The sequence below is a fragment of the Trichosurus vulpecula genome, chromosome 8 (assembly GCF_011100635.1).
Source record: "Trichosurus vulpecula isolate mTriVul1 chromosome 8, mTriVul1.pri, whole genome shotgun sequence".
Taxonomy (NCBI): domain Eukaryota; kingdom Metazoa; phylum Chordata; class Mammalia; order Diprotodontia; family Phalangeridae; genus Trichosurus; species Trichosurus vulpecula.
The window spans coordinates 167,661,101-167,683,836 of record NC_050580.1 but is presented as its reverse complement, the minus strand read 5'-3'; the positions used below and the strand labels follow the sequence as shown (position 1 = coordinate 167,683,836).

Sequence of the window (22,736 nt, the reverse complement as noted above, 5' to 3'; positions counted from 1 at the left end):
TCAAGATATCACTCCATGATATCATTGATCCTCTTAGAAAACGAAGAATGAACAATAACAACATGAGGCATCACAGAAGGACTGGAGATATGACATGTTCATTGAACTCTATAAAGTCTTTAAGGAAATCTTTACCCTGACATGCGGCAAAGGTTAAAAAATATAGAACAAATAAGTTCAAGAAAAGTTCAGATAAATAAAAGAGTTTGGTGTGGGTTTTTTTGGTGGGGGAAAATTTGTTTGTTTGGAACAGTCCAGTTTTCAACAGTGTGAAGAACTTCAGGTATGGAAATTTCTCCTACCACCCAGAGAGGCAACTCTCCCTTAATTTTTATAGTCTTAGCCTTGTCAATGGGTACTGAGAGGATATGACTGAGAGGATATGCCCATGGTAAATTAGCTGTACATTAGAATCAGAACTTGAACCCAAGCCTTCATGACTTCCAAGCTGTTCCTCTCTTTATTAAACCATGCTATTTGTCAAACAAAAAGATATTAGACATATAAGTTATTAAGGTTCATTAAAAGAGTAAGGGAGATTTGGAATAATCTCTAAAATTCTCAGGTTGTCAAAACAAAGCCTTGCTATTTGATAAAATATCTTTTAGTGTCATTGCTATGGAATACAAAACTGGACAGATAAATACTACTGATTTGAAATACCTTGATATTTATGTTTCTATTGGTTTTTCATTATGGTACATAATGCAAGCCTCCTGTGAGTTTTTTCTTCTTTCTAATGACTCCTAGAGATCGATCACCCTTATGGAATTGGCAACCAAGTGTTTGGATCTATAGCGCTGAAGAACTAGAGAAGTAACCTCCTCCAGACCATCAGAGATAGTTAAAATGAAACAATTGCTACTATTAAACTGTCATTTATCTTATTAAATAGCTATTTACCCAGGTGGTCCCTATTGGATCCTCTTTGCTGTAGAAGCAATACTGTGTTAGTAAAGTTTATTATTCCTAAATCTTTATACATTTCATGTTTATTGAGCTATTGTCATGACCTTCCAGAAATGAGTGTGTAGACTTGGACACTGAAGTACTGTGAAGCAGGGCATATTCCTTTTGTCCCCAAGTTCAAAATGCTTATATCTCTGGGGGTGAGGGTGACTATTAGGGACATTCAGGTGTGCCCTTTCTCCTAACTTACTGACCATGGTCATGGTCATGATCATGGCTGTGTTCTCTAGATCAATCATTGCTGTGGAAATAGTGCAGTTCTGAGGGCCTCAAGGTTAAAACACAGGGACTGTGTCCAGAAATTTGGTACATCTGTTCTTCCTAGGTTAGCAGAGCTGTCAAGATAGGAGCACAAATCAGGGCAGCTTGCCAAAGCAAGAGGCAAAACCTGAACTGAATTTCCCTGAAGCCAAAAGACATTTTTATCCTTGTGTAAAAATGATAAAAATGAGTCCTTTAACAACAGCCTCAATTATTCATTTAAATCTACCCATCTTAAAATTTGTCCCATTTTAAGGAAATCCTATTTACAAAAGCAAGTAAATTACGAGTGATTGTATTACATTTTGACTTAGCAAAATGTTTCAAATAGGCATTCTCTAGTATAATTGTCTGTTTTATATGATAACTCAAAAAGTTTACAAAATACTTTTCAGAAACTTACTGTAATATCACTAAAGTAGTTAAACTTATTGCTCTTTTTGTCTATCCCCAAGAACCCCTCATTCCTGGCTTGAGGGCAGTTTGATTTTGGGCTTTCCCAGTTGACAAGTAGGACTCCACTGATTATCTCATCCACTTAAAAAAGTACTGCCTTTATAAGGTGTAAGAAAAGATAGTATGGTATGTGGTTTTGCTCCCACAGAAGCTATCCATATAGCCGAGTTAACACTTATTTGTCAAGTCAATAGCCATCCTGGTGTCAGGGAAACTAGAGGCCAAATTGGTTGAACCAGTTCAAGCTTATCATGTCAGTTCAAGGGTCTGGTCTTGGTCAAGGGTCCAGGCCTATTGATTTGCATAATTTGCACACGTTAAAGAGGGAAGGTAGGGGAAATAAAGAATGTAGATTAATCCTAACCCAGACAAGGAAGATCTAATTAACTTCACTGCTGCTTCTGTATCCTTATTATCCTACCTATATAAACTGTATAACCTAGGAAAACTATGTAAAAAGTAAAGAACATAAACTAACCATAACTCAAACAGGAGTGGAGGTGATGGTTACTGCCACTCCTGCAGCTGTATCAGTGTGAGTTTTCCCAGTGAGCACTATACCTGCTCTCTCTCGAGGGTAATAAATGCCTTCCTCTGCCCACTTTGGTCCTGAGTTCTTTGGGTGAGAATGGGCAAATCACATGGATCTTCCTAAGGTTATGCTACCAGGAGAGCAATGAGCTGTGGAAGCATGTCTTGGGCTAACTTTCTGACCCTGCCTTGGGGAGTCCTGTGATCCCCACTGTGGTATTAAGCGGGCTGCCACTTGGGATTTCCCTGGGGAACCCTGTGGTCTGCACAGTCCTCTTAAGGGGCCATCACTTGGGTCCTCCTTAGAGTCTGATCCTAGGAAGCCTGTGATCCCCACAGATAAAGGGGGGCTACCACTTGGTCTTCCTCTGGGAGTCCTGTAGTCTGCACAGCCTTCCTTAGGGATTATCACGGGGTTCTTCCTCAGGACTTTGGCCCTGCCTAGGAAGTCCAGTGATCCCCAAAACCGAGTTTCTCACATAAGGTAAAAACACTTTTTGATTGATCAAATCAATCAACACCAAGTTTGAACAGGGCCTATCCACCTCCTTGAATCACCAAAACCCTCCAGTGAGAGACTGGGTCATGTCCTAAGGAATTTATATAGGAGAAGGAAGGTTTGGAAGCAGAGAGGTTGGAGCAAGTGTGTTGTGAATTGATACTGCCCTTTCCTAGTTCTCTTACCTGTCTGATTAGTCTTTCTCAGTCTCCTTTGCTGGATCTTTATCCAGGACACACCCAATAACTATGCACGTCCCCAAGGCTCTGACCTAAACCTTCTTCTCTTATTCTATACTATTTCACTTGGGGATCTTACCTGATCTCATGGATTCAAATGTTATCTTTATACAGATGATTCTCAGATCTACTTATCCAGTCCTAGATTTCCAAATGCCTATTGGCATTTGGAAGTGGCTGTCTCAAAGACATCTTAAAATAAAGAGGTCCAAAATTGTTGAGAGTCTATCATTACCCTCTTTATAACTTCCTTACTCTGTGGGTACCATCATCCTCCCAACTTTAAGAGCTTAAAACTTTTGTTACACACTGTATTATCTCATTCAATCCTCACAACTCAAGGAGGGAGGGGCTATTATTATCCCCATTTTGCAGATGAGGAAACTGAGGCAGAGGAGAGGTTAAGTGACTGTGTTGGTAAACAAAATGGCCTTTGTTTTCTTTGAATAACTCAGTGTATTTCATTAAGCCTTACTAAGTGTTAAGCCCCAGGCCCAAAGCCCTATTAGGTGTGCAACCTATGTGGGTGTGGACTGGTGACTAGGATGGGGCCCAAGGTGGGGCTGGCTAAGGGGAGGTGTTAACTCCACAGCCATGTCCTATTAGGTGTTAACCTAATCTATGTGGATGTGAACCTCCCAGGGTCCTAAAGGGATGGGCCAACTCAAGAACCAATCACCATACTTCATAATACAGTGACTTGCCCAGGGTCACACAGCTAGGTCACATAGTAATGAGTATACAAAGCTAGATTTTGAATTCAGGTCTCCTGACTCCAGGTCCAGTAAATTTATCCACTCCCTATACAGTCGTCTGCATGTTATTTCTCCTATTAGACTATGATACAGCTGGGACTGTTTTTTGTTTTTCTTTGTTTCCCCAGCACTTAGCACAGGGCCAGATACGTAGTAAGTAGGTGCTTAATAAATGTTTGTTGCCTTGACTGGACTTGGTGATCCAGCATGCCTCTGAGGGGCAGAGGTAGGCCTAAACTATGGTACGAAAGGAAAATACAGAGAAGTATCAATTGCTCTATAGGCATCTCTGAGCCAAAGACCTGGGCTGAGGGAACGAGTTCCAGGAAAAGGTCACCTCTTTCCCCAACTTCCCTTTCTGGTGGCTGTCTATCCACACAAACAATAATATTAGCCACTGTTTCATTACCTAAATGTTTCCAGTAAGTTGAATTTTGCCTGAACCACAAAGAGGCCAAGGGGCTCACTAGTGAAAGATATAAAGTTAGGCAGAGAACCTAATCTCTGCCTAAATGTTAAAAATCTTTGTAACTGGGGGGCTTGACTTAATTGGGACTGAATTCAGAGCTTTTAGTCAAAAATAAGTTCCCTAAAGCTGAAAGGGAACCTTATTACCACCCCCCCCCCAACCCCCTACCCCAGTCTTAAAAGATGGAAGCAGCTAGGGAAGTATTAGGCTCTTCAAAAGGTCTACAGAAGTTAATTCTGAGCTCCCCTCTCAGGCAAGCACTTTGACTTCTGCCACATTTCGTGGTTTTTTGTTTGTTTGTTTTGTTTTAAATAAGGAACTTTGATACTTGACCACTGCCCTTGAAGCTTCTATTTCGTGGGCTGGGAAAGTCTGGACTCCACTCACCTCAAATCTCCTCAGAGCTTGGCAGAAAAAACTGTGGGCAAACTCACTACACTCCTATCTACTTAGCTCCAAAGGAAGTGGGGTGGGGAGAAGGAGCTGGATTTAGTTTTAGAAAGTACCCAACTCCATTCAATTAGTGGTTGTATTGTCAACCTCTGTTCCCCTTTAAACCATTCCAGGAGGGCTCATTCCAACAAAACCCAAAGGATCTGAAGGACCTTGTCCTCAGTCAAGCCCCACAAGCTCTATTGGCTTTGTCAAAGGAATAAACTGCTAAATACAAAAAGGGTGAGAAAGTCCTTGGAAAGCCAAAATCTTTCACTTCAAATCCTTTGTTCCAAGTCCCTGCCTTCCTCATGCAAATGTGCTTGGTCACAAACGGGACGGCTTTCAGCTACTCTACTTTAAAATACTGGCTACCTGAAGCTTGGTAGGGTCTTTCATTTAGTGGCATAAAGTATGAGAAAAAGAAGTCTTTTTATAGAGGAGGAACCTAAGGTCTGGGAAAAATGACTTATCCAAGGTCACAAAGGTAGCAAATAGTAGAGCTGGGGTTTGAAACCAAGACCTCTGACTCAAAATCCAGGGCTCTTAATGCTTCACTAAGGTGCTACTACAAACAAGGCATCTCACTCCACAGTGGGTTAACTGTGATCAAAAGAAAATTCTTTCTACTAAACGGAAAATTGGCCTCTCTCTATAATTAACACACATTGGTCCGAGTTTTGCTCTGTAGATCAAAATAAGTTCTCCTTTCACGTGATAACCTTTCAAACATTTGGTAACAACGTAGAGGTTGTCAGTCTGAGTACAAAGCTTATGAGTCAGTCAACAAGCATTTATTAAGCACAGTGCTAAGCATTGGGAGTACAAAGCAAACCAAACAAACACCTTATAAGAACCTGGCTAGGACAGATAGAATGTGGCTTAGTAGATTATGCTCCCAAGGGATGTAGAGATGTTAGTTTAGACTCTTAAGAGGTCTTTTTTTTTTTTTTTGCCATGGACCCCTTTTGGCTGTCTGCTGCCATTTAGTGGGTGTTTCATGGGGGGTGGGAGTTATGAGGAAAAGATATCATTTTATAGAGGTGGAATCTAAAGTTCCAGGAAATGACTTGGCCAAGGTCACAAAGATGGCAAATAGTAGAGCTGGAAGTCTGAAATGGACTATTAGAACTGGGGTGTAGCTTTTGGCCCCTTCTCTGAAGAATGTTTTTGAATGCAAATAATACTTAGGATTACAAAATAAAGTATATTGAAATACATTTCTCATATATATATATTTATAAAGTTCAAGGGTTCCAGATTAAGAAGAATCCAGGAGTCCTTCGCAATGAAACTTAGGCCAAAACCTTCTCCCTCCTCATCTCCATCTCCTTTGCTTCCCTGGCTTCCTTCAAGTCCCAGCTAAAGTCCCACTTTCTACAGGAAGCCTCGCTTTATCTGGCTTGGTTTTAGTGTCTTCCCTCTGGCGATTGTTCCTAGTTTATCCTGTGTATAGCTTATCAGTAAATAATTGTTTGCATGTTTTGTCACCACCATTAGACTAGGAGCTCTTTGAGAGCAGGGTCTGTCTTTTACATCCTTCTTTCTACCTTCGGCACTTTGCACAGTCCCTAGCTCATACAAGACGCTTAATAAAGGTTTATTGCCTAAATGACAGACCTGGAAGGTTAGTTTTTACAACCCCTTTCAGATAGATGAGTCTTTCCCATGCCTGTTTCGGGTCCTTCTGTCTCTACCGAAATTGATTGGTTTAAAAATGCGCGGTTGCCGTTTTTCCAATTTCCAATACACCTATTCAAACCCAGATTTCATACACCTGCATCAGGGCCCCTTGGACTCAAGTCTGCAGTTGTATGCAGAATAGTAACACTTTTTTTTTTTACTCCTCGACGTTTTTCCAGAGCATGCGAGCCCTGGGAGCCAGAGCAGCACAAGAGGTTCTCGAGCATCCTCCTTTACTCGCGGTCTAGCCCGCCTCACCCGGTACAGCTAGAGCACCACGAGGTGCACGATCCCTCAGCCTTTCCTGCCCTCCTCACTCTGCGGCGCGCCAAGGCCCCAGTCTCAGGCGTTTGAAATTCCTGCATGTGTCGGTGGCAAGCGGCCAAGAAGGAAAAAGGAAACAGGCCTGGGAGTCGGGTGTGTGTGGGGTGGAGGGCCCGGGGTTGGGAACCCAGCTAGGGAGCCTGTGACGTACACCTGGGGGGCGTGGTCCTCCGAGGCCCCTCCCCTACACATCCCCCCTCCCCCTTTCCCCCTCCCTCCCTCGCCCTCTCTCTCGGGTCGGGGTTACATGGCGGCGACTGCGGCAAAGCGAGAGCCTTGGAGACGCCGCTGCCGCCAACACCGCCGGAGACCGGAGCCGACCTTAGGGGCTGTTAGCGGGCCCTGCACTGCCTCGATGAGTCGGAGAAGTCCCGTGAGTGTGTTCGGTGTGCCGGTTGGGGCTAAGGGCCGCTGGGGTGGGGGGGGGAACGGGCGGCCGGCGGCGGCGGGGAACGGGACACCGAGTCCGGGAGGGCTCGGCGGCGGTGGTCGCGGGGCCCCCGCTCGGCTCGGCTCCCTCCTCTCGCTTTCCCTTCTCCTCATCTTCCTCCTCCTTCTCCTCCTCCATTGTGTGTGACCCTCCCTCCGGCGGCGGCGGCGGCGGCGGCCGCTTAACAAAGGCGCTTTTGTTTCGTCTCCTTCCCGCCGCCCCTCCTCCAGCTCTCTCCGGTGTCCGGCCCGGCCTGGCCTCTTTAGCCGGGCCACGTCCTTTACTCCAGCTGAGCCGGACCGGCCTGGACCGGCCTGGGCTGGGGGTGGGGGAGAATCCGCGTGCGGCAGCCGGGCTTCGCGCCCCCCCCCCCAATCCAGTGGGGCTGGGGAAGCGGATACCCCGGCGTGGGGTGCGCCGCCCGCCCCTCCCACCGCCGGGGTGGGGGGACAGGCGGAATTGGGGGAGGTGGCTGGGGGCAGGGGGGCGGGGTACGCCCTTCATGCTCTTTCTCCTGATCTCGGGGTGGGGGCAGGGGTGCCCTGACTTCTCGGTAGCGGAGGCCCCTCCTCTGCCCCAAGGACTTGTACCCCCCTGCCCCGGGGAATTACATTCTCCACTGTCCCGGGAACTTATGGTTTCCCCCTCTCCCCGCTGCTCCTGGGACCTAGCGCCCCACCCCCCGACCTGGGAACTTATGATCATCCCCCACTCTGAGCCCCATACTGCCCCAGGATTAGGTTCCCCCCACCTTGCTCCGGGGACTTACAGCCCCCTTGACCTGGGACCTTATGTTCCTCCCCTGCCCCAGGGCCTCTGAGCCCCCTCCTGCCGGAGGAACTTAGGGTTCTCCCAGGGACCCAAGACTTTATGGTCCTCCCTCGGCTCTGGGCACTTAAGGTCCTCTCAGATCCCCCTACACTGCCCCGGGCACTCAGCGCCGCCCCACCCCCTTCTTTACCCTGGGGACTCAGCTTTTCTGTCACTTTGGCTTTTCTGGGAGAGGTGGGCGTTCTATCTCTCACCCCTTGTTCCTTAAGGCAGGGATTTGAATAGCTTGGGGCCTGTAGGTGGGCCCCTGGAGGGAGGGGGAAATCCCAGGAGCGGTTTGTGGTGCCGGGTGAAAGAGTGTGACGGGGGACTCTCACGCCTTCCTGGCATTTTGCTGGTCGAAATAGTTTCCCGGATCTCCTCTTCCTCCCTCCCTCCGGCTTCCCCCCCAGTGACTCTGCCTCAGCTGACTCCTACGAGGCTGAGGCACCCGAGGACTTAACGTGATAAACTACCGATCAGTTGCCACATTGCAAGTTGTCTAAAATTCTTCCCCTCAAGTTACTAATCTAGGCAGGCATGGGGTACAGAAAAGGCGATTTTATATTTGTTTGCCAATTTCCTTGTATATTTCAAAGTCAATTTTTTCTTCTTAGCTGTGTAGGCTGGTAGCTTGTAAAGGGCAGAATTTTTAAAAATTAATTGTCGATTTCGTGAAAGTCACTCGAGAGTTAGGATACATCCTTACCTTCTTATTTTTGAACCCTCTGACCCATGACTTTCCTGAGATGCACCGAAAAGTATTGGAGTTTGACTTCTTTTAATTCCAATTGGTAAGGATTGTTTAGCTAAGAGACTATAAAAAGAAATGATTTTTCTTTTCTTTTGCCCTTCGTTTGGAAAAGGTTCAACGAAGGGAACTGTATTTAGGAACACAGTGATGGTAGCAGGACTGATATGTTTCTTGGAGTATCGTGTAACTGCTAAAATGATTCTATTTTAAAAGTTCATTGCCAGCTTTGGTGTGATCTGTTGGAAGTTTCTTTGGAGGGGAAAAGTTAATGGTTCGGAATGGAGTAGCATCAGACATTTGGACTAGATTGCAATGTCAAACAATTTATCAAATTGTTTGGCTAGTCTTTCACTCCTGTTTATTTTGAACAAATTCTGAGTTGCTTCATCTTCCTTTTTTTGAGTTTATTAATCACAAGTTTAATTTTCACAATGGGATTCTTTGATAGAATTATCTGACTAGAAGAATCAAGGATCCAGAGCAGAGAGCACTTGAAGGAAACTTCTCAGACTTGCTTGTGCTGTGTGCTTTCTTTCCCTCCTGAATCTGAGAAAAAAAATTATGACTTATTTGTTTAGTAGGAAGTTGTAAAAAAACCCTTTTATATCAGAATATTCAGTACCGTAATATTTCTTGTTTTACTTTTCTGGATGTCCTTTTTTCACAGGCCGATCTTAAAATAAGCTAGGAAATATGCCAGATTTGAGAATGATAGATTTTTGTCCTCTATTACTGTAAAGAAAAACTTTAGAAAATGGAAATATATAAATAAAAGCTTTTTATAATACTTTTTGTTGATTTTGGAAGTTCAGCACTTGACTAGAATTTGTATTTCAATTGAACGTCCATTTATTAATCATAAACTATATGCAGAACTCTGGCCTGTGAAAGATAATAGATAATAAAGATGTAATAAGAAAGATCATTTCTTTCCTCTAGTGGAGCTCAACCCCTTTCTTCAAAACTAAAATACATTGACTTCTTTCTCTGATCATTAAACCTCTGCCAATGAATAAAAACTCCCCCTCCTCCTCTCCCCAAATCTCCAAACAATCCAGTCCAACCACCAAGAGATAATTTTCTTTCGGAGTGGAAGAAATATTGATTTTTATTTTATGAATTTAACAGGTTCTGGATGCTGTCAGCCTTAAAAAGTTTTTCACTCTTTTTACATATGTATTAATTCTGAGAATTTTCGTAGGGTAATAAAGTAGCATTTGCTGACTCAGTTAGTGTACATTTTTTTATTATGAGAGGTTAGTATAGGAGGGAGTTAGAAAGAACAGCAAGTTTTATGAGTTCCATGATGACTCAGCCTGACTACTGACTGCAACGTGGCTCTTTTTTTTCCCTCCCCTTTCCGAGTATACTGTATTTTATTTAGTTGGGCTAAAATTGTTCAGAATGCATAATTTTTCTGGTGATGTTGTCTTTTCTAAAGAGAAAATTAATACTTTGTCCGTGGAGTGATTTGTATTTTTGGTGGGTTTTTTATCTTTGTTATCTTAAATAAGTTAGTATATTTTTGTTTCTTAAATACTAGATGCTCAACTGTGGAATTTTGACATAATTTTTAAATGAAATTTTTCTAAAGGTTTCTTGGTGAGGTTAGTTGGTTCAGCTAGTAGTATTTTGAGATATTTGTTAGTTTATTTATGTATGGTATATAGTATTTTCTATCACGTACTGATGGGAACTTTGACTTTTTTAGTGTTTTTACTGTTTATGTATCTTTTGTAATAACATTTACCTAGAAATAACCATTTTAAAGGTGCCAACAACTAATCAGAAATATGACTGTAAACATTAGGTTTTCAGTTTAATGAAAGGCTAAATACAATAATTTGACAAATATTTGTAGACTTTATTTTCTTAGTATTTTAAATAGATCAGCACGATGGCCACTCATTACTTTTTCATCTGTCAAGATTTCATGATAGGCTGTTGAGCACACTGTTCCAAAATTAGGGCTTAGATTGGAGTTAGGTAATAAGATACAGCTTTGACTGACTTGAAAACCCACAGCGTTTAGCAAGTTGGCTTAAAATAAGATTGGCAATAAGACTTAAGGCAGACAATTTTTTTGGTCATCTCTCCCCTTTGTTTTATATATTGAAGAGTTTTAAAAATAGATTTATTATTATTAGTTGTGGGTATTAAAATATTGTAATAGGAATTAAACTTATGGCCTTTCTTTTGGATCTGATTTTTTCAATGACTTGGCAGATGGACTTTTTAGAACATGAATTAAATTTTTATATGTAAAATTTGTATTACACACTTAGGTTTTTTGCTTTTGCAGTTTTTGTTGTACCTGTGTTAAGCTTTAATACTTAAAGTGAATTTACAGTATTTGTTAATAGGTGAGTACAATATAGGAGTAATCAACATACACAAAATTGATTAGGTCTTCAGGTTCTTTTTATGTCACAATATTTGTTGTTTTTAGAAAGAGCTTAGCACCTTTGACTCTTTGACAATCAGTTGTTTCTGTTAGTACTGTTCAGCTAGTTTCCTTGGAAGGTGGGTGAGTGGCTTTTGCTATAACAGTGTTACAAATTCTCTGTCAAAATCTTGTGATGCTTTCTTGCTAAAGCTAACAGGAAAACCCAGAATTCAGGTTCTGAAGCTATTTTATTACTCTGAGCTCTGTAAAGAACTTAGAACATTATTACTCAGTTAATGATACTTTCAAGGGGAACTTCTTAAGGGACTGATTATTCCTTTTTCATACAATTGGAGGCAATACTAGTGGCTGGGTGGACAGCAAATAACCCACCTTCATCCATTCCAGGAGCAGCTAGGTGGCACAGTGGATAGAGTGCCAGGCCTGGAGTCAAGAAGCCTTCTCTTGCTGAATGCAAATCTGTCCTCAGACACTTAACTGAGCTCTGTGACCCTGGGCAAGTCACTTAATCCTGTTTACCTCAATTCCTCATCTATAAAATGAGCTGGTGAAGGAGATGGCAGACCACTCCAGTATATCTTTGGCAAGAAAACTCCAGATGGGGTCACAAGGAGTTGGACGTGATTGAAACAACTGAACAACAATCTCTCATGGGGATATACTTATATTGTAACTCAATTGAATTTTCAAAATTTTGCATCTTACTCCACCCTCTTCAGCTCCCTCCACCCCTTTCCCATAAACATGCTGGGCCATGCTTTTACTCAGATTGTTCCCTCTGCCTGGAATGTTTTTTTCTTTCTTGGTTTTTCTTTTTTTTTGACTGAACTGGTGTTTTCGTACATACCAAAACCTTCGTAACGAAACATATTCATACAGTGGCCATGTCTTATTCTGCATCATCACATCTTTCAAAAGGTGAATATCATGCTTCATCATTGGGCCTCTGGAATAATGTCGATTGTTGTGTTAATCACAATTTTTAAATCTTTAAAAGGTATTCTTTAGGATATTTTTATTCTGTGTATTGTTTTCCTGGGTTCTGCTCACTTCACCCTGCATTAGTTCATACAAGTCTTCCCAGGTTTCTCTGAAACCGTCTCTTATAATATTTTGCTGTGGGAGTGTGTGTGTGTGTGTGTGTACACATACAACACACATATGTATAATTATTAATTCTTCTATTCTCTAATTGATGGACATTCCCTTATTTTCCAGTTCTTTGCTATAACAAAAAGAGATGCTTGAATATGGATCCTTTTCATCTTTTGTTGATCTCTTTGGGGCATAAGCCCATAATGGTATCACTAAGTCAAAAAGGGTATACACAGATAAGTAATTTTTTACTCACAGTTCCAAATTGCTTTGCAGAACGGCTAGATCAATTCACAACTCCATAAATAATACATTAATATGCCTGGTGAAAAGTCATCCACCTCATTTAGAATATACTATATAATTTACTCTTACTTCTAGGGAATTCCTTGAGTGTGTAGGATTTAAATGTGATATTGTGCCCGTGATTGATTTTCTACTTATGGAGCTGTATTTAACCAGAACTCATTAGTTCATTAATAAGATAGAGCATATACTAGATACATATTCACTATGGAGTAGTAATAGAGGTAGTTTTGTTTTAAGCAGAACTTCCCTTAAAAAGCTTCTAAAAGAAATTCAAACAAACTTTATTCTGACATTATTCTAACTGAAGGATGAATTTCTTCACAAACCACTAAAACTGCCCTGGGTTTTACAGTCCCTTCTCTTCCTTGAAAAGGAGGGGACCTCTGGTGCTTGGAGACGGTTTGGTCACCAGTTTTAAAGTCAGTGTCATGTCATGTGGGGGGAGCTATCTTTCCTTCCAAAGGATTCAGGTGTAGACATTGACACAAAACCTCTCCTGATTCTTTCATTACTCTATGGACAAAAGACCATAGCTTGTATTCTGTGCCTGGAATGCCCCTTCCCCATCCTCCCTTTCGTATTTAGACAGCCTACCTATCCCTTTAATGTCCTGAAGCCTTCCTTGTTCTCTTGTCCCCTCCTCCTTCACTTGGAAGAGATTATAAGATCATAGATCTAGAGCTGGAAGATACCTTAGAAATAATTAGACCAACCTCCTCACTTTTGTGTGAGGAAACCGATACCGAGAGTTGAGGTGACTTATTCAAGGTCATGCAGCAGAATTAAGATTCAAACTTGGGTCCTTCGTTTATGAATCAGGTAGACCACAATGCTTGATCTCATAGCACTTTGCTGTATTTACAAAGGAGTGGGTAGTCCAATCACAGTGCCCAAATGCCTACTGTTTTGCATTTTTCACTGCACATTACCACATCTAACTTGGTGAATTTCAATTTTTTAAATGGTACAATTCTTTGGGTAGGCTATCAGGTAGCAAAACGGGGAAAAAGTATGTGGACATAATCCCCAACACCTTTGTGGATTATTTAAAATAACACCTTTTGAAAACTATAATTATTGTAATATCTTTTCTCTTTCTCCCATGGATGTAAAGCCTTACTGCTATTGATAGTGAAATTATGATATTGTTGAATTAAGCTTTTTTTTCTCCTGATTTTATATAACTAACAGTGGACATTTAGTAACCTAGAAAGGGGAGGGGGAACATGAACGGGTTGGTGAGCATTTTCAGCTTTGTATGGTTTGCCTTTGGCAATTATTCCATCTTGCTTCTATTTTTTTTGCACATTTTCCCTTTAGATGTATTTTATTGTGGATTTAGCAAGGCCAGATATGCTGAGAAGAAGAAGCTGTAGAGAAGTCTGTGCTGTTTTCAAAGTTGCAGCTAGTGAATGACTATTCTGTGTTAGGACCTGTTGGATAAGAGTCCAGAGATGCTGTTCTGTACAGACTTGCTCAGCATGACTTTGCTACTGTCCCTCTTACCTTGTGTAGCTCAGCAAATTAAGGTAGTTATGTAAGCTTTGATGTTTTAGCTTGAAAGTTATGCAGGTTGCGTAAGCTGCTACACTCTGTCAGGACAAGCTGTTGGTAGTAGTGGTCAGTAATAGAAAGGTCCTGTTGATAGCTCTGTAATTTTTAAGTTGGCACAATCTTGATTTCGAGCTTATTGACGTGACCGTTCAGAATGTTGCGTTACGTAAAGCTTCCTCGGTACCACTCTTTCATTCATAACCAAGGCTCATTGCATGAACCCCAGGACCAAGTTGTGATGAGGCTACAGTTTATCTGATTGTTCATCACACTGGATGTGACCAGCTACCCTCATATCCAAGGCAAAGCCAAGTCACCCTTTGATCTTAAAACTTCCTCAAGTGAAGTTTGTCAGGAGTACTAGGGAAAAGAATTAGAGATGGAGTGATACATAATTGCCTTAAGAAATTTTATTGGTATCTTTTGTTTTTGCATCATTTGTATTTTACGATTTATTCTTTTCCTCTTTCCCCTCCGGAGAGTCTATAACAAAGAATAAAAAAAGAGAGGAAAAAAAGAACAGTTCAGCAAAACTCATGGAAATTCAGTGCATGGAAAAAGGGTGACATGCATTGTTACATTCTCATAGTCCCCTAGTATTCCAGAAAAATGGGGAGATGCCTTCTTATAACTTCTTTGGGGCTAAGTTTGGCTGATAGAATTTCCCAGAATTGTGTTGATTTGTTGTTCTTGTCCTTTGTGTGTACATTCTTATCATTGTGTATGATGTTTTCCTGATTTTGCCTACTTCACTTTGCATCATTTCATATGTGTTTCTCTGTTTTTCTGTTTTTATCATATTATATGTTTCTTACAGAACAGCAATATTCTATTTCATGTATCACAACTTTGCTTAACTTTTCCCTAATTAATAATCCTCTACTTTGTTCTCAGTTATTTGCTACTACATAAAATGCTAATATAAATATTTGTTGTATTTTTAAAATACAAGTATACAATAAATTTAATACAGTTATACAATAAATTTTAAATACAACTTTAAAAAAAATCACTGACTTCTTTGGATTATAAGCCTAAAGGTGGAAACTCTGGATCGAAAGATATTGGACATTTTAGTCTTTTCATGATTCCAAATTGTCTTCCAGAATGATAGGACCAATTCACAACTTCACCAGTAACTTCACCCATCTTTCCATAACCCCTCCAACATTGACTATTCCTATCTTTCACTGTCTTTACCAATTTGTTGGGTGTGCAGGGAAACTTAAAGGTTGCTTTGTTTCTCTTAGTGATTTGGACAGTTTTTCATATGGTTATTAATTTGTGATTTTTTTAAAGAACTATTTGTTCATAACCTGTGACCATTTACTTATTGGGGAATGGCTTCTTGTAAATATTTCTATTGAAATAGTTGTTTTATTATGTCCTTCTAGTGATGGATGAAGAGCATGGTTAGAGTATAACCAGGTGTAGAGCCTGCTTAACTGTGTTCCCTGCCTCTGTTCTTTCCCCCTTTCCACCTATCTTCTATACAGCTGCCACTGATAATCCTAAGCCACAGGTCTGACCATGTCACTCCCCTGCTCAAGAAGTTCCAGTGATACCTAGTTACCTCTAGGATTAGTCAAGCATGTATTAAGCACCTACTGGGTTCTAGGCATTGAGGATATTAATGTGTGTGTGTGCGTGTGTGCAAGACCATCTCTGCCATCAGGGAACTTACAGTAAAATACAAATTCCTCTGTTTATCCCCATCTACTTTTCTAAAATTATTGCACATTACTTTCTTAGGTGCTTTTTGGGCCTGTACACAACATTCCTTCTCTCTTCTCCCTGCCTTTGTACAGACTGTCTGCCATGCATGGAATGTACTCCTCTTCTGTCTATAGACTCTCTAGCTTCCTTCAAGGCTTAGCTCAAGGGCTACCTTTTAAACAAGGCCTATCCCAGTTTCCACCTTCCTCTTCTCCAATCCCTCCCACCCCTGTCCCTTGCCAGTGTACCTCAAAGCTCTCTCATGGAGTTCACTTGTTATATCATTGCAGTTAACACCCATATATATATATTTATCCAACTATAATCTCTCTCCTGAGCTCTTATGCATCATCATCACCTGTCCTTTTAGTAGACATTCCAAACACACGTCCACCTCTCTTCCAAAGCAAGGGACTGTCTTCCAGTTAGCTGATCTCTCACTCTCACCCCACGTACACAATCAGTTGTCAGACAGATGTCCCACCACCCTGGTTCAGGCCTTTGTTAGCTTTCATTTGGACTATTGCAAAAACTTCCTAATTGAATTTCTCTGATTTAGGCCTCTCCACCACTCCAGTCCATCTTCTCTACTGCCTCCAGAATGTAGGTCTGGCCATGTGACATCCACTACTCAATAAATTCCAGTGACTCTGTTACCTCTAGGATCAAATAGAAGGTCTTGCCATAACTTGCCATAACTCTTCCAGTCTTCTCCCTCTTCAGGTATTGGCACTCTGACCAACCCTAGTGACCTACTTGATATTGCTCATACATGGGGCCTTTGCGTTGGCTCTGCTCTCCCTCCAAGGTTACTGTGGTCTGCTTTGTGTATCTTGTATATATACCTATACATCTGTACCAATATTTCTTCCTGCATGTTAGAATGTAAGCTGTCTCTTTATCCTTAGTGCACAATGCCTGATAAATAGTAGGTTCTGAATAAATACTTATTGTTTGATCTGTATTTTGTATTTACTCATCTTTGTGTTCTCCTTCCCTTATCTTCCCCCTCTCCCCTTGCAAACTTCTTAATAAGAGGGACTTTCCTTTTTTCTTTTGCATCCCCATGGCCTAGCCCAGCGTACGGCAAAGAGTAAGTGCTTAATGAATGTTGAATGAATTCTGTGGGGTGTAGCTGCCGTTATCATTATTAAAAAATTTATTAAGCACCCTATTATTTATTTAACAACAAGATTATCTAGTCAGTCCAAGGTTCTTATGCTTATATTCAAGATGAATATGGATACAGAATAACTGGGTACTTAGTAATAAATAACAGACTCACCCACATGTTTTTAATCTATTGTAGATGACAAATATCACCTAGCATTTACAAAAGCATTTAGGCAATACTAGTATTCCAGCACGGATTGGAGTGGAGGGGATTTAGAAAAAATAGGCATTGTCTCTAAGACTGAGAGGCAATTCCTAGTATAGTAGAAAGAGCAGAATAATGGATTTAAGAATCTGGAGAGACTGAGATGCAAATCCTGCCTCTGATACACACCAGCTATGACTACGGGCAAATCACTCAGCCTCTCAGCTTCAATCTTTTTACCTTATGGGTAGAGATGATAATACCTATTCACAGGGTTGTTTTGAGGGTCAAATGAGATAATGCACTTCACTTAAATTACTATGTAAATGGCAGTTGTAGTTATGATGATGTTCCTGAACACTACTTGGGCACCACCTGGTGGGCGCACATGCTCTTGAGGCTCCCCACAAAGGTTCTTGAATTTGGTGATTGTCGATTCTTTCTGAGACTTAGGACTTAACGGTAGCTCTAGGGCACTGCACAGTAGACACTGCTTTCTTAGCCAACATTTAAAACCAGAATGTAGGTGTGGGCAAGCATCTAGGCTTGGGTAACCTTGTTTTAGTAGCTTCTGCAATGGGCACTGATCAGTTTCAATCAGAGTTTTCTGTGTGGGTCTGAGAGAGGAATAAGTGTCTCCCAGAACCACTATAGCTCTAGGTGCTCAGGGGATTGAGGTGAGTTTCTATGGCAAGTGAGCAGGTGCCCAGTACTCAGGGTATGTACAGTTATAGTCTAGCCTTTATCTTCAAATGTGATAGGCTCCTGTTGATTCCTCCAGGCCCTCTCAGTGCTCATCATGGGAACAGAAGCTTGCTGAATTTGTTTGTCCCTTTGTGCTCCTTGTATATTTGGCAACTGGATGGCCAAATTGGGGCTTGGGTTACTGTAGAGGAGATCTGGGAAAGTACAGGGAGAAGAACCGTCTTCCTTACTGAGTGAGGTCAGATGACAAGTATCAATACAATACCGCTGATTGAATCAATGGAGAGAAGATGGGAGGGAATTCCAGCAAAGGAAAGAGTGTGCTGGCTAAGACTCTCACCCAGACCATGTTAATTGAAGCTATAATTTTCTTTCTTGACTAAATGTCTGAGATAAGTGACTTCCCTATTTAAGGGGGGAGGGGAAGGGAGAGGGAGGAAGATGGTGGTAGGGTGCTGGGCGGTAGGGATGGACCTAATTCCTTTGGAATAAGTGAATGGTTACTTTTTTTTTTTTCCATTTCTGCCCTAGTCACATCAGTTACATAGGGCCTTTACAGGGCCCCCTTAGAACTAGAGCACTTTGCTTTGGGGGGAGGGGGAGTGGGGGGAAGGAAGAGGAGGAGGTTTAGGTGATGGTAGGAAAAGTGGCTAGTGTGAGATCTAGAGAAGCAGACTGAATCAAGCCAACTCAGTTCCTATAATTACCTCTTTCTAGTCTAGCCCTTATCTTCAAATCTCTTTCTAGGCAACCCCCAAAATATCATTGTAGTCTTTGATCTCATACGTGTGAGGGATGGGGGCACAGAATCAAACATTCATTTCTGAATGAAGAGAGAATTATAAAGTGTATGGAGTTAGGGGAGAGTTCCAATTGATTTCAAGCTGATTTTTGCTTTTCCTCGCCTTTTCTGGGAGATAAAAATGAGTGAGGGAGTTGTGGGATGTAGTTTTTTAAGGGCCTTTCCATACTAAGTTCTTAGCTTTAGACACAGATGCTATAAGAGGGGAATCATGGAGATGACCGATGTGTGTAGATGACATAAAGTAGCGGGGTCTGCTCACGACCTCTGGCTGAAGCTCAGCCATCACCATGTTCTCCTAGTGGTGTTATTTGCCTTAGATGAGTTTATCAGCCTGGGAGAAAGCTACCTTCTTCTCTGGCCTGTATAGTCTTTGTGAAGGCTAGAAGTGACTTGTCACAAGGACAAAGGTGATATGATGGGCTGTGTGTTTGTTCCTTAGTCTCAGTCTGGTAGACAGGGTCAAAAGTAGCCTCCACCATATTGAGAAAACAGCATTAAGGTTGTATCCACTACATTGTGCTGTGACGTTGTTGGCTAGGCAAACTTCTGTGAGCACCTTATTGTTTGAAACTGGACCTTTAATAGAGAAAATTTTGTTAGTTTTAAATGTATAAATCAACAGTTTAATATCTGTGGCTGAAGTAAAAGGGAAACAACGTAGCCTGCAGTATAATTTTACTGATTTCTTTCTTTTTTTTCCTTTCTTTTCCAGGTTGTCACAGAGTAAGATGGATGGTAGCTTTGATTGTGATTGTGGTGAGCTGGAGCCACCTGATCACTAACGAAAGACATCTTCTATAAACCAACAGCTGCCAGAGCTTCCTAGTCAAATAAACAGTAAACAAAGGAGGAAAAGAAACAAAACTAACATAGTGCTTACTGGCACCCTAGAAATGATGCTGCTCAGGACCAGTCCAACACTGAATGTATCTGCACTGTGAGGAGAATGTTCAGAGAAGCCTATTGTGTGCATATTTATTCACTTTTTTGTTAAATGTTAACTCGTTTAGCACAGTAAAGCTGAGTGCATAGTATGTCATTTCATTCCGTTTGAGTTTCTTGAGTGTTTTCTTTAATGTCTGCAGAGTTGCTGCCCCTATCTTGAGCATGGATACTGCAATCTTTCTAATTCTCAGTATGAGTTAGAGCTTACAAGCTGTAAATTTAAAGGGAACTCACCAGGCCTGGTTGGCACATGCGATGAGTATCAAGAAACCATCTTGCAGTGGAAGCAGAATTATTTTTCTCCCTTTTTGAAAGATCTTTCTTTTTGATGCCAGTTTCCTTCTGTGTTTACACAAGTTCATCAGTTTGAAAGGAAAAATAATATTAAGTGTTTCAAAATGGCAGAAAAGTTTGAAAGTCTCATGAACATTCATGGTTTTGATCTGGGCTCTCGGTATATGGACTTAAAACCGCTGGGTTGTGGTGGCAATGGCTTAGTTTTTTCTGCTGTCGATAATGACTGTGACAAAAGAGTGGCTGTCAAGAAAATTGTTCTTACAGATCCCCAGAGTGTTAAACATGCTTTACGCGAAATCAAAATTATTAGAAGACTCGACCATGATAACATTGTGAAAGTATTTGAAATTCTTGGTCCCAGTGGAAGCCAGTTAACAGATGATGTGGGCTCTCTGACAGAACTGAACAGTGTTTACATTGTTCAGGAGTACATGGAGACAGACTTGGCTAATTTGCTAGAGCAGGGCCCTTTACTGGAGGAGCATGCCAGGCTTTTCATGTATCAGCTGCTACGTGGGCTCAAGTATATTCATTCTGCAAACGTACTGCACAGAGATCTCAAACCAGCTAATCTCTTCATTAATACCGAAGACTTGGTGCTGAAGATAGGTGACTTTGGTCTTGCCCGGATCATGGATCCCCATTACTCCCATAAGGTATGTAAAGAAAAGCTTGTAAGGGTGAGTGAGTGAGAGAGAGAGAGAGAGAGAGAGAGAGAGAGAGAGAGAGAGAGAGAGTGTGTGTGTGTGTGTGTGTGTGTGTGTGTTCATCCATCCAAGGAATCTGAGGAGAGAACCTTTGTGCTCTCTGTGCGGCTCTCTTTTTTAAACAAGCTTAAATGACTTCTGTAGATCTTTTTATTAATGATATAACCCTGTTGGGTGGGTAGGTGAGAAGGCATCCTAATTTTTTTGGGTAGGGAAATGGAAATGAAGGCTATCTATATTCGGAAGTACGTTGCGAGTTTTACAGACCCAATGTAACTTTTGATTTCATCCCAAATGTAATTAGGTAGCTTCCCTTGACCTTTTTGCTTCCTTTTCCAGATACTGGCATTTTGGTCATTTTATTCATTGCTTTAATAGCTTTGCTAAAGGATGAAAAGAGGAAATTATATAAAATAGGAATTCTTGCCACCTGTCCATTACTTTGTTAATTTTGTCGTTGTGGTGAAGAAGGTTGTAAAAATAAGATTTGGCCCTTATATTTATGTGTGATATCCCTATCCCTTGTTACATTGACTTGGGCTGCGGCTACATCTTTGCTGAAATGCTGACTGGGAAAACCCACTTTGCAGATTTGAATTTCTTTTTATGTATACACCTATACACAGAAAATATAGAAATTAATCATATGTAGAAGTAGTTTTTCATTTATTGAGAACAGTAGAGGATAGTTGAGAATGAATGGTGTCAATCAAATTTTCTAAGTGTATCAGTGACAAACTAAATCCAACTTAGTTCCTAATAACAAAAAAGAAAAAGGGCTTCAGATGTAATACAGAAGCATTCTTTTTACTCTTCTGTGATTTCATTGCTATAAAGAACTTATAGTAAGGAACTCCCTTTACCAACACAGATCAATACCTGCTAGTCTTTTTTTTTTTAATTTAATTTTTTTCTCAATTACATGTAAAAACAAATTTTAACGTTCAGTTTTTAAACTTTTGAGTTCCAAATTATCTCCCTCCTCTTCTCCCTCCTTGAGAAGGCAGGCAGTTTGCTATAGATTGTACATGTGCAATCATGCAAAACATTTTCATATTAGCAATGTATAACTGCTAGTCTTAGAGTTGCCTGGGGCACTAAGAGTGACTTGCTCAGAGTCATACAGCCAGTGTTCATCAATGGCAGGACTTCAACCCAGATCTTCTAGATATGGAGGCCTTCCCTCTATCCAGCTATACTACATGGCCTCTCAATACAGAATCATAGGGCTTAGAATAATCTCTATGAATCCCAGTATTCTAGGTGTGTGAATAACTAAATGATATTCTAGGACATATAGTTGTGTATTCTTGAAAGTCTTCAACCGTAGAGATATCTCAGAGTCCCATAGTAACGTATTTTTCCCTATTGTTTATAATTCTGATGATCAATAAGTTCTTCCTTTTTATCCAACTGAAGTATTTTCCTTAATGCCAGTTTCTTCATTTTTGGAGAGGCATAAACAAACATTCAGCATCCCCTTTAAAAGATTGATTGTCACCTTTTTGTAGGACCTATTTTTAACTGTTTTGACCTTTGATTTGAGTCATTTATGTTAAATGGGTAAAAAAAATTTTAATAGTGGGGGATATTTCTATTTCAAAAGGTTGCTAATTCATATGTTTGGTTTGATAAGTATGGTTTTGTCTGAAAGCATAAGATGATTGATTGCTTACTTGAAAGATTATAGCATCTTCTTTCTTTGTAATTTTTTAATATACAGGTCTACCTTGCTTTTGGTGAGCATGATATAGTATAAAATTTTAATTTATACAGAAGTTAAATTATTCACAACAGGATTCCTTTAAATCCAAGTACCCCCTTTGCATTTAAAATGCTTCAATTCCAGTGCAAATTAGTTTGGACACATGACTGATGCATGAAGTGAATTATACTTGTATGTATAACTGTAAACATGTGAAGGACAACATCTTAACCTTTTTAATGTGTCATGGAGCCACATTTAAGCATAGCAGTCAAGAAATTTATTGATTACAGTATATCCTGTTGTTTCTAAAAACAAATGTCAGAATTCTAGGATATGGCCTTTTCTCTAAGGCTTAGTTAATATACTTGATTTCTATAACATTTTTGACCAATAAGTGTCAAATGAAATCTGCATATATTATAGTGAGGTCTATTCTGCTATGAGTTAGAGAGATCTCTTTAAGACATTTGATACCCCAATAGCCATTGCCCTCCAAAAAAAGCATAGTTTTAAAATTCCACGTGTTTTTAGATTTAGACATTCTTTAGGTCAGATTTA

At 40.7% G+C, this 22,736-nt stretch overlaps 1 protein-coding gene across 2 annotated transcripts in view; it reads left to right on the top strand.

Annotated features, from left to right (window-relative positions):
* The window catches only part of MAPK6 (mitogen-activated protein kinase 6), a 70,215-nt gene that overhangs the window by 27,543 nt on the left and 19,936 nt on the right, over positions 1-22,736 (top strand). The window contains exons 1-2 of one of the 2 annotated variants that reach the window (XM_036734947.1): positions 6,725-6,991; positions 19,234-20,419. In XM_036734947.1, the coding sequence (XP_036590842.1) occupies positions 19,865-20,419 (555 nt within the window). In that variant the 5' untranslated portion in view covers positions 6,725-6,991; positions 19,234-19,864. Of the gene's footprint in view, positions 1-6,724; positions 6,992-19,233; positions 20,420-22,736 lie in introns of those variants that run through there. The other variant, XM_036734948.1, reaches the window with a different exon arrangement.